Source organism: Globicephala melas, chromosome 14, assembly GCF_963455315.2.
Source record: "Globicephala melas chromosome 14, mGloMel1.2, whole genome shotgun sequence".
NCBI classification, from domain to species: domain Eukaryota; kingdom Metazoa; phylum Chordata; class Mammalia; order Artiodactyla; family Delphinidae; genus Globicephala; species Globicephala melas.
In genome coordinates this window covers 6240533-6256962 of record NC_083327.1, presented here as the reverse complement: position 1 = coordinate 6256962, position 16430 = coordinate 6240533, and the positions used below count along the sequence as shown (strand labels likewise).

Here is a 16430-nt window from a genome sequence, read left to right as displayed (position 1 = left end):
GTGAAGACAGTCTCTAGATAGGAAGTGATTCCCCCTCAGAAAGGAGCCTCCAATGATGTTTTTATTCATCACTGCAAGTTCTAATGCTTGATATGATTGATATCCAATTTTATACTGAAAGCCATTAAACCTAGTCTTTTACTAGGAAAAAAAACTGCCTGGACTATCTTGTCTTATAAATCATTACATAGATTATAAATACACAAAGGACTTGAAATTCCCACCAGTCAGTGATAAAATACTATGCCTATTAAAGAATACATAAATTATTAAAGAAATGAGAACAATTAAGGGTTAAGTTTTGAATGAAAGTACAGTCAAACAGAAAGGAGAAAGCTATAAACTTTTTATAAAAAATGATACAAAGGGAAACTCAAAGGCATTAATATTTCATTCAAGTTTTTACAAATTTATATGAGCTAACAATATAACCTTAAAAAGCTGCTATCAACCTGCTCATGAAATGTTATTAAGTCATTAGATATGGTGATATTACAATGACAGTAAAATTAAAGGACATGTTTTTCAAAATTTTATAAGTGGTTAAAATGTGCAAGTGACAATTATGAGTAACTCTTTGTAGCAAGTTATAGTGAACATGTCATAAAAATGAATACATATGATAAGAATAGTGTTTCAGAAGTGATTATTTCAAGTGAAGACTTTTTCTGATATATACAATGAATCAAAGAAAATGTAGTATTTTGCCCTCCTAAGGTTTGCTTGTCCTGATTCTCTTGTGTCCCATACTGAAATTATGTTCAATCTACCCTACTGTCCTTTGTGACTAAAACTAGGAGGTCTTTGGAAGCCCACACCCAAGGACAAGAATTTCAAGGCTAGTCTTAACATTTAATCTTATCTTACAAAGAGACAATATGCACATACAAATCCAGATTTTCTTAATGGTCTTTTTAATTATTTTCAGATTTTGGTCCCACCTCTTTAGGAATAGCCCATTGGAAACTTGAATGACAGAATCTACCATACACACCAGTTTGTCAAGAACAAAATTCAAGGCACGGTCAAATGCAGTCGGTGACCTGGGATTGGAGTATGGGACGCACTGGTAAAGACCCTTCGAAATCCACCAGTTGCAGCTTACCCGGCTCTGTGTTTCAGCTTTCTATCTAGGATCCCATCTCTTGAAACAAGTTTATTAAATACCAAAATGCCAATCACCATGTTGACCTGTCAAATAGAAACAAAGGTTGGCCTTTCAATGATATTGAAGGGGATCGGGTCCCTGATTTTTCCTGAAAACCCACTTTTATCCATTCACAACCTCGGCAGAATTATATACTCACAATGGTAGTGATAGGAAGCACTTCTCAAATATTTTACAAGTGTGTAAAGGAAACTGGGACACTTTAACAGTGGTGTTAGTGTCTGTCTCTTAAAGGATCCTCATGAGTTGGAAAGGTGTGTGACCTTAATGTTTTAAAGTGCATTAAGCACATTTAATTTCTATGCTTTGCAGCTTACACTGAGGAAATTAACATTCAACTGCCGAACTTTTCAATTGCCATACTATGCCAAGCTGGCATTCTTCTCTCTGAGTCATCCTTGAATAAAGTAAATTGGTTAATGAGTTTTACCCTATGCCTGGGAATCAAAAGACTTTGTCTCGCAGTGTGTGGCTAGGGTGAGCCCTGGCATCCAAAGGTGCTAAGGATTTGTTGTTGCTCCCAGCTGGGAGAACAGAGCGCCTCAATTCTGCACAGTGTGCAGCTATTTCTCCCATGAGGTAGGGAGCATTTTAATGCACCATGCTTTTCTAGACAAAGGAGAAAGCCTCTTCAACTCAGCTGCATCCTTTAAGATGTACACTAACACTAATTTTTACAGTGTGCTCTATTGAACCCTTCTCAGCCTTTCCTAAGACTCTCTCACCCACTCAAAAGGTCTTTTGCATAATACAGCTGAAATGAAATCACACATATTTGTCTTTCTCAAGTCAAATTGTAAAAAGCTGTAGAGATTGCTGTGGTCTATTTTTCTTTAAAGATTTATTTATTATTTATTTATTTATTTAATTTATTTTTGGCTGCGTCGGGTCTTAGTTGCGGCATGCAGGATCTTACGGGATCTTCCACGAGGCATGCAGAATCTTTCGTTGCCGCGTGCAGGTTTTCTCTCTCTAGTTGTGGCACGCAGGCTCCAGGTTGCGTGGGCTCTGTAGTTGTGGCACGCGGGCTCTCTTGTTGAGGCGCGAGAGCTCAGGAGTTGTGGCACACGGGCTTAGTTGCCCCGCGGCATGTGGAATCTTAGCTCCCTGACCAGGGATCGAACCCACGTCCCCTGCATTGTAAGGTGGATTCTTTAGCACTGGACCAACAGGGAAGCCCCACCGTGGTCTATATGTAGCAGCTTTATTCTAAGAGCTCCCGGTTCTCTAACCTACCAGAGCTTCCTGATAAAGGAATCCAGTACAATGCTGGAACCAAGATAGATAATCAAGGAGAAATATTTTCTCCTTTTTGCCTTCCTGCCCCTCACCCTCCATGGTCAAAAGAATCTTGGTGCGACCCCCAATGCAAATGGTGAAGCCTTTACACTGAAACTAGCAGTTCACAAGACTTCTGTTTTAAATGAAGCAGGATGACCAGTTAGTAAAAAAAGAAACTTCCAGTTCTCCAACATGCTTTGGGCAGACGGAACATAAAGCTGAAATCTGCTGAATTACTGGTGTAAGGAAGATCCAAAGCACCCGTGAGGTAAGGACTTAGGTGTCACTCTTCATAGCTTCCTTACAAGATGCCATTTGATCAAGAGAAAGAGTTACTCATCTTTGTACGTCTATTATTTGAACTAAAAAATAGAAAGTGTATTCCATGGATTCAATTTATCTACAATTTAATCATGAGGGGATTCATCACCACTCCAAAGACCTTTTATCTTTCAATTATGCACGTACTTTTTGTTTCTTCATTTTAGGGTTATAGGTATGTTAACCTAGTAGCCTAGGGAAATAATTCAATTGATTACATAAAAATTTAATGCAGCAGACAAAAATGTGTGCAATAGTTTCATTTGCCCTATGCTCTTCTAACCCTCATGCCTAGATTTTCTTTTTCTTGTGAGTCACACACAGTTCCTGCTCTCTGTTATAATTTAGAGGCGGAAGGACAAGCTTTACAGGAAGAAAAGTCACGCAGAGTTATTAAGAAAGATATCGCTAGCTTCCAATTTATTGAATGAATTGTTCAAGAAACCAAAGGGTAACTTTTCAATTAGAAATCTAATTGTACAGCGAAATGGATCTTTGTATTTCATTCAGATCGTTTCTTTACTCTCTAACATTTTTCAAAGATTTATTAGGCAAGAAAGATTTGTAATCAATAAATTCAGAGAGAGAGAAAGAAAGGCAGATTAGTGGGAAATTTTCATGTTCCTATAAACAAACATGTAAAGGAATTATTTTCTGATTCAGAAAAGAAAAATTTGTATAACTTATGCATAACATATGGCAGGGGTTCTCAACTGGGGCCAGGGCCGGGGTGGGGGGGAGATTTTTGCCCCCAGAGAACATTGAGAAATGTCTGGAGACATTTTCTGATTGTTAACAACTGAAGGGTATTATTGGTATTTAGTAGGTAGGTGCCAGGGGTGCTGATAAATACACAGGACAGCCTCACAACAAAGAAATGTCCAGCTCAAGATGTCTGCAGCACGGAGGCTAAGAAACTTTTACCCACGAACATATATTTTCTTGTTGCTATTTGGTATCAGCCACAGTTATTGTTAAGAGATCTTAATAACTATGTAGCTCATACAGAGTAGTGTGAAGTTGAAATAATAATGATGAAATTCTATACATTAATGAGGAAGAATTTACCAAAACTTAAACTTCGTCACAAATGTGAAATTCCTGTAAGAGAAATCCCACACTCCCACGTTTAATTCTTCAGCCTTCAAAATAAGAATATTTTAGCGTAATAAAGGACTGAATGACAGTTAACATTCAAATTTAAGCAAAGATTCATTGAACTTTAACATTTCTACACAATACGGAAGTGTCTCTCTAATGGAAACGAGGTAACCTTCCTTTGCTAAGAAAACAAACTAAGTTGATTTCGGTGTTTACCAGGACAACAGCAGCTGCGGGTCCCACAAAAGCGTAGAGCAGTCCTCCTTCAAGGGAGAGCCAGCAGCTGAAAATAACATCAGATAAAAACTAACAAAAATTAGTGATAAGGGTTAAACCACTAAAGTGTGATACAAATAACTTGGAATTTTGGCATATTTCAAAGGTTTGTAGTTTAAAAAAAATAGCACAGAAGAAGTGGAAAAAAGCTAAGATTAGCTCATTTAGTGAGTAAGAAATACTATATACCTCTCACAGAAAAGACGCTTTGATTATAAGGTCTTACTGTTGGGCAGTTAAAACATTTTAGACAAATTACTCTTGCAGTGAGATTTTTATACTGACTTTCAGTACAAAGGTGATGATTAAGTTTTGTAAAATGCTGCTTTACATCCATTACGGAATTTTTCAAATATACTTTGAAGCAAGAACAGCATGTTTTTAGAGTCTTATATGTGCCATTTACCTGTTCTTCTTTGAGACCATTGAGATAGTGGGAGACATTGGTTTAAAAGCCATCATTGCAAAGAATGGATAATCTACATTTTGCATGCTTTGTTTTCTTCTAATTTTACTTTTTCTTAGACTACTAAAAAAATCACTGAAGATAAGCTTTTGAATAAAAATAAATACAGCTGTGTTTGTTTCAATTACTAGCTTCACCAAGAGAGGCAGGTTTGCATTGCTAGAGACATGGTAACCACTTAGGTAAAAACACTCATTCTCTCATAGCAGAGGGCTGTCAAGAGGTCCCCTTGATGCAGTCATGCCCACCATTTCATGCACTTGTCTTTGACCTCTGACCCTTTCCGTATTATTTCTCAGTCCTCAGAATCAGCAGACTGCCTCCAAAGTGACCAACAATCAACAATTAACAATAACTGTTCTCTCTCTTCTAAGAACTTTTCTATATTGGCTGTGGTGGTGGTTACATGACTTATGCATTTGTTAAAACTCACAGAATTATATACACTTAATAAGGTGAATGTTACTATGTAAATCAGTGCATGCGTGTGTGCATGCGTGCGTGTGTGCGTGTGTGTGTGGATTCAAAGTCTGCATCTAGTTATTGCTCCTTGGCCATAACAGTGCATAGATAAAAGTCTACTTTTCCACTTGGAGGTCGACGATTTAATATCTATTTTAAAAATAAAATACCTGGAGAAAAAGCCCTTAGTCTGATAGAATGCTTCAGTTTGGTGTCTCTGAGACTGTTACTCAATTTCTACTGCATTTTTGTGTAAATTCACCTTCAAACTGATACATTCCTCATCGTATTGCATTCATTGTTAATCATACACTCCTTGAAAGCTGGAACTGTGCCATCTATAATCCTACTTCTTTCCATGTCCCCAACATGGTGCCTTTCAAAAAGAGGCATGCTACTGTGAAAAGCAATAGCTTAAAGGTAATGGTGCTGTACTAGGACTGCTCTACAGCATATGCTACCAGGGAGTTTTTCTGTACTGTCGATTGCATAAGAAAAGCAAGTGCTCTGATGACATGAGTTCTTGCAATTCTTTGGAGGTTTCTTTCGGGTGGCAGGTGAAGTGGTGTCTTTTGGCACACTCTCCAGTTGGATGTACCCACCGGAGGGCCTCATTAACAACAATCCCTATCTCAAACCTGAGCACAGTTAAACAGGGCATCTCCCTTTAAGACGTATGCCTCTAATAAGATGCACATCTCTTTCCTCATTTCTCTACTGTCTCCTCAACTTGAAAGAGCAGATGAAGTAAAATATGAAAGTGCATTGCTTTACATTTGAAATATTAAATTTAGTCTTGACTTATAAATTCTCTCATAGAATGTTATAAGTATTCCAGCTCTGATTAGGGTGGGCTGACGCCACATCCCTTTTTCTCCCTTCTAATTTCTTCCACAGCCCAGGAATTTTCTGATTTGGAGTCTATTGATTCCCTGACCTACAGGTTTCAATATGCATTACCCTAACATAGCAACAAAACTTGAACTAACGTGACATAATTTGGTGGCTACCAGTATATACTATCATCTGTGAAATCAGAAGCTCAGATCGGAATCATATTCTAAAATGTAAACATTTCAAGGTTTATCCAGTTCTTTAAAAAAGGTATCTGAGATTGAACATGCAAAGTAAATATTGAAATATTTTAGAAATTAAGGACGCTGGTCTTACAAAGACATGGGAGACTGAAACAAGAATTCTGAATAGTCCTGCAGCATTTAGTGTTTAACTTTTGTGCATTTAAGCCACTTCCATCATTCCTCAGTAATATGACTTATACCATTGTTAATGACTCAGTGATAAAGTGCAAGCCATCAGCAGTGCCAGCCAAGACTAATGAAGCATATTTGATGATTTACTTAATAATAAACAAGATTTATCACTGTGGACGGACTTACTAGTGATCAGTGCCATATCCTTTTGTCCTGGTGAAGCCTACTGATGTGGCCACCACTAATGCTGGTAAACCTGCAAGAAAAGCATTGTCACACTTCACATTCAGCTACAACCACTGTGCACACTGGCTCAAGCAAAGCCAGAACAAACTTGGAGTGCTGAAATCGGAGGAACTACCTTCAGATGAATCACTTCATAAAGTATGTTTCCATTACAAAATTTCTTCCAAGTACAAAAACATGAGTACACCAGCTGGGTTTTTAAGTCAGCGCATTTCTCTGATGTTGCTAGGTTACCACCGCATTTGACATGGGTTTAAAGGAAACTCATAACAGAGATTTAGTATATCTTTTGTTTTTTTCCCTAGGGGTTTACACTCTTATAAAGGAAATTTATATTTATAAAATCAGAAAGGCAAAAAAAGGATGTTCTGGTGTGATGGAGTATCACAGAAATGGAACATTCAGTTGGCCTCATATCGATCCACATCAAGTTGTACTTATAATAAGATAGAAAAAATAAATCACTTACTTCTTTATGATTTACTTATAACAAGAATGTAGGAACAGGGTTAAGGGCTCGAGGAATTGATTTTTAGGCTTCCTGCCCATACTCCTTTAACAATCCTGAACAAAGTTCAGGGAATTTATGCCAGTTTTTCTTCATGAACCTCTAGGTAGGTATCACTCCGGACAATACTTAGTCCCTCTTGGCATTCAAGTGCCTGCATTCCTGCACCAATTCCAACCTGACATCTTTCGGTTTATGTTTCTATGAATCATGCTTACCTTGCTCAAGTTCAGTGGAAACTCCCTGTTTTTGGCGAATGGAGTTCAGTCTAACCTAATGGTTTATCCGGTCATGCCTTTTTATCAGGAAGACCATGTTTGTGTTCTCAGGTTGAAAAATCCATCATCTTCCTGTGTCCCCTCCATCCATCTTCTTTCTTCCTATCATTTTTTCTTATTCTCTTCTGGGAATCTTCAAATGATATCACATTCCTTCACGAGGTTTAAATGATGGGAACTGTAAAGAGCACCTCTGAGGAACACACCATGTTCTTTTAAACAAATGCTGGTCTCTCCCTCTCTCTGCATATATATGATATTATATGTATGTGTATATGTATATATCTCTCTGTATATATATATATGTGTATACACACATATATATATGTACACACATATATTTGTAAATATATGTATGTATATAATTATATGTATAATGTCTCTTCCTCCCCCTTTCTTGTCCTCCATCTTCTCTTCCTTTTTCATATAGTTGAAATTTTTGATTGACCAGACCGAGTTTGTTAGATAAAAATTCTCTTCTGGATGCTAGCTGAAGAGCTAATAATCTTCATTCCATACAATTTAGATTTAAAATTTTTCTAAATTATTATGTTGCCCTTTGCCATCATGAAACTCATATGCTACTATTCTGCCCACTCCCAGACCTCCTGACAGTCTAGAACCATTGGTTTAGCTTTTTTGCTACCCAGAGGAGTTTAATATTAGCTGTCATCCTGGAGACCAGCTGTGCACCCTTCTCCTCAATATCATCTTTGGTAATGATGTTAAATAAGGTAGCTAAGGTTCCTGAAAATTGCTACTCTTTATGCTTCAAGGAAAGTCTTCATTTCCCTGCATACTGTAGTTCTTAGACCTAATCAATTCCTGATTCAACTTTAGAAGGTCTTTAACATGAAATCCAGACAAAACTTTTAAGAAACTGTAAGTACATTACATTCTCCAATCTCTTCTTAATGGTTTTCCCATTTCCCTGTGCAGACATGACATCCCCTAGCTGAAAACTGATGGATAATCCTCGTGTTCTTGGTCCTATATTTTCCAGCATGAATTATTCTGGTATGGTAATAAGTCCACTTATTTCTAATTTTTCAGGGTCCCTCTAGCATCCTATTCTCCAGTCTTCTGGTACATTAGGCATTTCTTATATATTTGGTCCAAAATTCTCCAAGTTTTTTAGTGCAGGTCTTTTGAAACTCAAAGGCAAATAAGACAAAATCCTGTTTTTTTCCCTAAAACTAGTTTCTTAAGTGAATTAAACTAATTAATTATAATTAAACCAATTTATTAATTCCAATTAAACTTTAGAATTGGTCCTTTGAAATGTATAGGTCTTCCAGATGTCCATTTCATAAGTCAATGTGACAGAAACTTTTCCTAATGAAGAATTAATTCATCCTCAGCCCATCAGCAAGTCTGTGTTTCCTTTGAGGACCCCACAGACTAGCCATGAGGTTTCACTCACGGTCTGAACAGCTTTCTCCTGTGACGCGAATAGTTCTATTGAAATGGAGTCCTCAGAGTTTTCTTGTGGGGAGTACAGTACATGGTTAGTGTACATGACTAGAACATCATGCTTTGAGCCCTGAACATCTTAAGACATTTTGTGTTTCCAGAACCTATTAGTAGAGAACACTTTGATTCCTTGTCTGTAGATACCTCAGGTCTCATTTCCTACCACGTGGGCACTATTGATTATCAACTGACCAGCTACGTGGTCATCTAATATTCACTCCTTTTTAAAGTTCCAAACGCTCAAAGAATGTTCAAATATGACCAGCCTCCTATATTTCCACTTCCTCATATCAAATTAGACAAAGTAGCCTGGGGATAATCACACTCTCCAGCTTCATTCATTACAGAAGTGTTCAAGGTCATTTTAACAAGAGCACGAAAGGGAATATTAATATGCTTACCCCATCCAAGGCACAAAAAGCGTTTCCTTATAAGCCGCGTCCTAATTTTTCCAGTTACAGCCATATATGATTGCCACGCCTCAGTCAAAACCCAACAGAATGAAGCCAGGAAGAAAAAGTGCAAAAATGCAGTGGTGGTTGTACAGATGCTCTGTGGAAACAGAAAAGACTCACACTTAATATGCGGGCATCACATGTCCTTCAGAAGGTTGTTAATCTCCAACCCATTGCTTTTACTTCAAATATCTACCTCTGCTTTGTGACAGAGTAATTATTTACAGAAATTAGAGACCCTGGAGTCTTTATGCTGTACATTATCTATGATAGAAAAAAATGTCCTAATTCCACTTGTGTGTTCGGTTTTTTATGAGGTGAAGCCTGAATGTAAATTTAAACTCTAGGGAGATTTAAATTAATACTTTACTTGAATTTTTTTCTTGAAACATAATTATGGGAATGATCCTTTCTTTGGGTTAATTTAAGTTACAGACATGTTGCATAATTCTTTTTGGTACTTTCTTTATCCTTCCTTTTTAACCAATAATGCTTTGTTGTATTATCTGTTGATGTTAAGATTATATCGCCACAGCCTTTCAAAAGAAAAAAATTACTATGCTTTTTTATACAAGTGTGATATTCAAGGTGTAAGGGCAAAGTACAAAATGAGGTCTGGCTAATAGCCTAGAAAAAAATAGCATACGTATTTCAAAGCACTTAATACATTGCTCTGTGTTATTACACTATAATGTGTATCCTAATCAAATCATTTTGAAAAGCTAACCAAGTCACTGGCAGTACACAGCCATGATTTCAGAGATCTTTTTCTTTGTGCGACTTAATCACTTAAATGTGCCACCATTAGTTACTTGTGACTCATCTGCAAAGATGAGCAGCTTCATTTTGGTAAAGGCTGCTACTTACTTCACTACTGGTATAATTTCTTTGTGTAAATCTTGTTAAAATGCCAGTCTTTATAAACCAGTCCCAGTAAGCAAACTAATTTCTTCCTTTGTCAGTTTCAGTCTTGCTGTTTCCAAAAATTGAAAAAAAGCAAAACATAGAGAGCTACAAAAAAAATCACTAAAAACTCATAACAAAGAAATAAAAATACAATCCCCATCCTCCCATCTCCATTCTGATCCACTATAGCAGAATATCTTTAAAAAAATTTAACCCAAATTATTCAAATTATTTGTTTATTCTTTGGAAATTCACCAGATGTTAATTTTGCTTTTCAGTTCTTTTAATCATATATAAAAAAACTTTACCATGTTTATCTCACCAGGTTGATTTAATGAGGAGGGATAATGTACAGATGCTGAGTAGGACTGTGCTAGGCAGATGGCAACTGCTTAATCGATTATGAGTATAATCATCATTTTTTAAGTAGTACTAAAAATGCTGTTACCATTTTTCAGCATGGGATTCCTTATTTCATGTGGTACTTAAATCTACTTGGTACTTAAGTTTATTCTTACAAAACTGATGGGAGTTTGGGACTGACATGTACACACTGCTGTATTAAAAATGGATAACCAACAAGGACCTACTGTAGAGCACAGGGAACTCTGGTCAATATTATGTAACAACCCAAATGGGAAAATAATTTTAAAAAGAATAAATACATGTATATGTATAACTGAATCACTTTGCTGTACACCTGAAATAATCACAACATTGTTAATCAACTCTAATATAAAATAAAAAGTAAAAAAAAAAGCAATCCATAAAGAAATTGATAACTTTCAGTCTGAGAAAGTCATGGATTTCCAGCACCTTCTTCCTCATCCCTTTACTCCTGTTTCAGCCATAATGCAGGAGCTTTAACCAACTGTGATTCCTCCTGTACTTGAGACACAGAGTTTTTTCCACATTGAAGTTTAAACATCTGCAGGCTGATTACTTTGCTCCTTCTTGATCTGTGGTCCCTGATCCCGATTTGAATTTCAAAGATAACCCTTCCATTCAATTCCTGGACTAGTTACACTTTCTAATTCACCTGTCATTTCCTTCCAACTGGTCGTCTCCTCTCAGTTGTATGTGTTTATTGATTTATAAACTATCAGTACAGGCTTATATGAAACAATGCAAAATGTTGAAATGTTTAAATGATAAGTGCTAGAGGCACTGACATTTTGTAAGAAGTAGTAAAATGCTCAAGGTCTCACTACAGTGACTTAATTTGCTCTCGCTATATTATGCTTGTTACTTTGGGATTTATGAGACTCCCTTTAATTCTAATGTAAATTGAAATACACTTAATACAAATAATTTGGGGTTACTGACATTTATATTTTGAGAATTCATGTCTCTCGGGACAATAATATGGTCACAACGTGTGTGGGGAAATATACAGTAACGAGAGAAGTAAGACCCATTTCTATGGGTGGTGGCATCCTACTATGATCAGATGAAATTCATATACATCTAGACAGTGCTCCAAGTATGGAATTAAGCTGTCTCAGTGTAATAAAGGTGTATCTGTGGACTAAAGAGGTCTAAAGTTACAAAACTAATCTTGTACAAAGGGTACAGCAAAACCCTATGATGCTGAGAGAGAGGGAGCTACATTTTGCTTCATTATCACGTGAAGGATCAGTATACTCAGATATGCACTTCATGAAACACACACTGATTTTTCTACTGATGTCTTATATTTGCTAAGCTGTCTTTTAAAGTACAACTTTTATAAATAGCAATTTTCAAATAAAGTCTGTTATTTTCACATTTGTCCCATCAGTTTCCAGAAGGTGGCCACTCTAAGTCTGGGGCTCAGGATTCTCTGATTTCTTCTTCCACAGAACCTAAATCCCACATCAGGAACCCACAGAGATCACCCATCCTTGGATCCCCACAGTACTGGGGACTTTTCCACTTATAAACTCAAACTCTGATTTTCCTTTTCTGTCAACGTTCATGTCTTGTCTCTTGGTCAATTCTTCCTGCCACCGGACCCTCTGTGGTGATCTCCACCCTCTCACACCCTGTCTTTACTCAGCCCATGTGTGTCTGCTCTCAACTCCATCAGAGCTGGGTCTTCACAGCTTGCCACTCACTAGCTCTTCAAGCTCATCATCCACTTCTTCGGCTCCTCCTTCCCTGTTGTTGATAAATATTACAAAACTTGGAAAGGTATTTAACTTGGCAAACTGAGGACAGTTTATACCTATAACCTTCACGTACACTTTTCATTGCCAATCCATAGGGACAACAGAAAAGTTTGCATAAAATAACTGGAAAGAAAAGATATGTAAACTATGGTAGACTAGGTACTGTGAGAAATGCCTGATAAACAGAGAGCTGACGAGGGAGGAATGAAGAATACCAAGCCCAAAGCTACCCATTAGGAGCAGAGATTAAGACATGGAAAGTAGGAGATGTACGATATATGGATGATACAGAGGCTCCTACATCTGTTTAAAAGTATTTTTGGAAGAAAAAAAGAGAGAAAATTTAGGGAGGAGGAAGCCTTTAAAGAAATATTATGGGGAAATTTCTCAGAACATTAAAGATCCTCTAGCTGGAAGACAGATATACACACACACACACACACACACACACAAAGATCTATTGTGATGAAATCTGTGAACATCAAGAATAAAGACAAAATCCTAGAAGCTGTCAGAGTCAAAAGAAAGATTACTTCCAAAGGAATAAGAATCACATTGACGTCAGATTCCTTGTGAGCAACCCAGGATATAAGAAGACAATAGGCTATCTTCAATATTCTAAGGGAAAATAACTTTGCAGAATTCTACACACAGCAAAACTATTATTCAGGTAGAGGCAGAAATAAAGACATTTTTTAGAATGGAAAGGAACTTTGAAGTTTATTACCTTAAGATTCTCTCTGAAAGAACTGCTAGACAATAAAAACCAATAATAATAAAAAATCCAGAAGAAAGGAATGAGACAAAAGAAGTCTCATGAATATCAATATTAAAATATGTTAAGTCTTAATAAATGCTTATTAAAAATTAAAAATATATATTTATTATATAGCCACTTGGATATATAATTCAAAATACTATCAATGAGGGCTAAAAGGTGAGACATAAAAGTTGCAAAGGAGCAGGGTAATTTAAAAGTATGTTGAAGCCTCTTTTTTTGTCTGCAGGAATATTTCAGATACTGAGTAACTCTAGATGTTAGAAAGACATGTTTGAACATTTATGTTAACAATGTTAAGGTAACCAAAAATGGTGGAAACAATATATTTGTAAAATAGTAGAAAAATTGAACTAAGAAAAATCTATCAGTCCAATTAATGGTAGGCAAAAGGGCAACTAGAAAATATAATACACAGAAAAATTAAATGAGGATAAGAATAATTCCAAACTACAGGAATCACAATAAATGGGAATGCTTTAGATTCACTAGTTAAACGTTAAGAACTTTTATCCTGCATAAGAAATAATAAATCCAGTAATGAGTTTATAAGAGACCTCAAACACAATGACATAGGAAGACTGAGAATAAAGAGATGAAAGAGCTATATTAAGCAAATGCTAATAAGAAAAAAATCAGATGTCACAATGTTAATATTGAAAAGAGCATTAAAAGAGATGAAGGACTTTTCATACTGATAAAAGGAGCAGGCCATAAAGAAGTTTCCAAAGTAACACATTTCTATGAAACTCATCACAAGTTTCCAAAGTATATGAAACAAAACCTGAGAAAACTACAAGGACAAACTGTCAAACTAAGTTTACAATGAAAGAAAACTTATAGCTCTCAGAAAGTCACAGAAAAGTGGAGAAAAATAGTAATATGGAATACTATAACAATCAATAAAAGTGATTAATCTTCTTCCTTTGCAATATTATACATCAGAAACAACATGTGCAGTTCTTTAAAATACAAATAGAATATTTATAGCAGTTAACTAGTGCTAGGACAGAAAGTAGAATAAAATAAACTTAAGAAGTTTGATAACATACAGGACATTTTCACAAACTACAATGTAATGAGTTTAGAAATCAAAATTAAAATTCTGTACCTCTTGGGGGGAAAACTTTTAAATAATTAATAAATTAAAGAGAAATTAAAATCCAAATTATAAACTATTTAGAACTGAAAATCAGTATCAAAACTTGTGCAATTTTACTATGACAGTACTCAGGAGAGTTAAAGCCACAGACAGAAAACAAGAGAAAATGAAAATAAATGGGCCACTTAAAGAAATCAGAAGGAGTTTTATAAAGACAAAAGCAGAAATTACAAATGAAAAAATTTAAAAAGAGTCAAATTGATCTACAAAACCCAAGCTGATTCAAGAGGCTAATAAAGCACCTACACCTTTGGCTATTGTGGTTTTTTAAAGGGTGGAGGAGAAAGAAAAATAAATAACATTAGGAATAAAAAATGTTATTAAAAGTATCATAAAAGAATAGCAGGTAATATATATATATATAATTGAAAATCTACATAAGATGGACATTCTTCAAGAAAAACATAAATGATCAAAATTGGCCTGAGAGATAAAATTTAATCTTAGCTAAAATGGAAAGGTAGTAAAAGGTAATAAAAGAAATCTTCAAAAATGACAGAAGGTTCAGAAAAATTTACTGGCAAATTCTAACAAACAATGTATTATAAGTCCCATTTTATAAAATATTTTCAGACCAAAGAAAAAGATGAGAAGTATCTGATTCATTTTACAAGGCTAGAATAACATTGACATCAAAATGAACAAGAAAACTATGAGCCACTTTCACTTATCTACATAAATGTGAAAGTATTAAATTAAAGATCAAATCCAGAAATACAGAAAAAAAGATAATAAATCACTGTCAAATAAGTGTGCCCACTAATGCAGGATGATTTCAACATTTAAAGTGACCCTCAATATAATTTATTATATTAACAGATTAAAGAAACCATGTGATCATATCAATAAATGTGAAAGAATTTGATAAAATTCAAAATCCAATGATCATTTAAGATATCTTCATTACATATTACAAATAGAGGAGAACATTCTTACTTAATAAAGGTTATCTCTCCAAAACTTATGATTGAAAATCATATCTAATAGTGAAATATTAGAAGCATTCCCATCATGAATTAAAGCAGGCCCACCATCACTTCTACTATTCTAAATTGTATAGGAGGTCCTCACCAAAACAATATAAGAAAAAGTAATAGGAAAGGAAGAGACAATATTTTCATCATTGCAGAAATATATCTCCTTACTAGAAAACCCAAAAGGATCAATTTTTTAAAAATTGGAAATAATAAGAAGAATCAACAAGGTGGCTGCAAATAAGATCAACATACAAATATTATATTTCCTGTACACTGATATCAATATACAAAACTGACTTCCTTATATACCAACAATATCCATTGGAAGATGTAGTACAAAATTTCTAACTACTCATGACTGATTTGTCTTTCTTCTCCCTCCCAAACCATGTTAAAATGGCCAAATTTTTAAGCAACAGGAAAAAAAGAGAATAGGCAGTAGACAAGAGTGAATGAACTCAAGGCATTGACAAATTCAGAAGATGCTGAGGGAAGGAGGTGTAACTGACTTAGAGTGGCAGAGAAAGTTACAGCCTAAGCTCTTGTAGGGTGAGGGGGTGGTGGAGGAAATACTGACTGTAATGGAGCCAAGTCACTCTGCAGACCTTCAGAGGGTTTAACACGTGGAAACAGTAGGGGCCAGAAATGGAAGGAAGACCCAAGTTTGCATGGGACTGAAAAAGAGCCAGGTTGGTTGAAAACTCTACATACAGAGCAGCTGAAACTATTTCTTCCCAGCTCAATGCAGCCTAGCACTGTCACAGGGAGGCTTAGTCTTTGAAAAATTCAGTGGGTTGGGTTCTGAACTCAGACACCAGTCTCAGTGGGTAAGTGTACAAGGCAGATACAAATGTATGTATTAAACCATAGGGCCCTCCCTCTCTGTCGCCCTCACTTCTACTCCCCAAATGCCAGCAGGTCAGAGGTTAAAATTCTCCCCCAAAGGGGAAAAATCTTCATACCCTGGCTCATCCTTGATTAACATGTAGATTACCTTTCAATAAGTCCATCTATCCTAGTAGAGAACTTCAAGTCACTTTTTAGGGCCTTGCTTTTATATATGATTACACAGCAAAAGATAATTAGATAATTGAAAAAATCTTCCAACGTGGAAGAATGAAAAAAAGCCAAGCGAAGAAAAAAAAAAGTGAGGCAGGAGGAGAGATAATAGAGGTAACAGAAAAATTAAAATTTCTAAAACAGATTAAGTC

The 16430-nt window shown here is 35.8% G+C and overlaps 1 protein-coding gene across 3 annotated transcripts in view; it reads right to left on the bottom strand.

The window, feature by feature from the left end:
* Window positions 1–16430, bottom strand: part of ADGRB3 (adhesion G protein-coupled receptor B3) — an 801091-nt gene that overhangs the window by 47614 nt on the left and 737047 nt on the right. For all 3 annotated transcript variants that reach the window (XM_030859191.2, XM_030859192.2, XM_060283891.1), the window contains 4 exons: window positions 9193–9343; window positions 6473–6542; window positions 4088–4154; window positions 1106–1191 (listed from right to left, as the gene is read on the bottom strand). In XM_030859191.2, the coding sequence (XP_030715051.1) occupies window positions 1106–1191; window positions 4088–4154; window positions 6473–6542; window positions 9193–9343 (374 nt within the window). The remainder of the gene's footprint in view (window positions 1–1105; window positions 1192–4087; window positions 4155–6472; window positions 6543–9192; window positions 9344–16430) is intronic.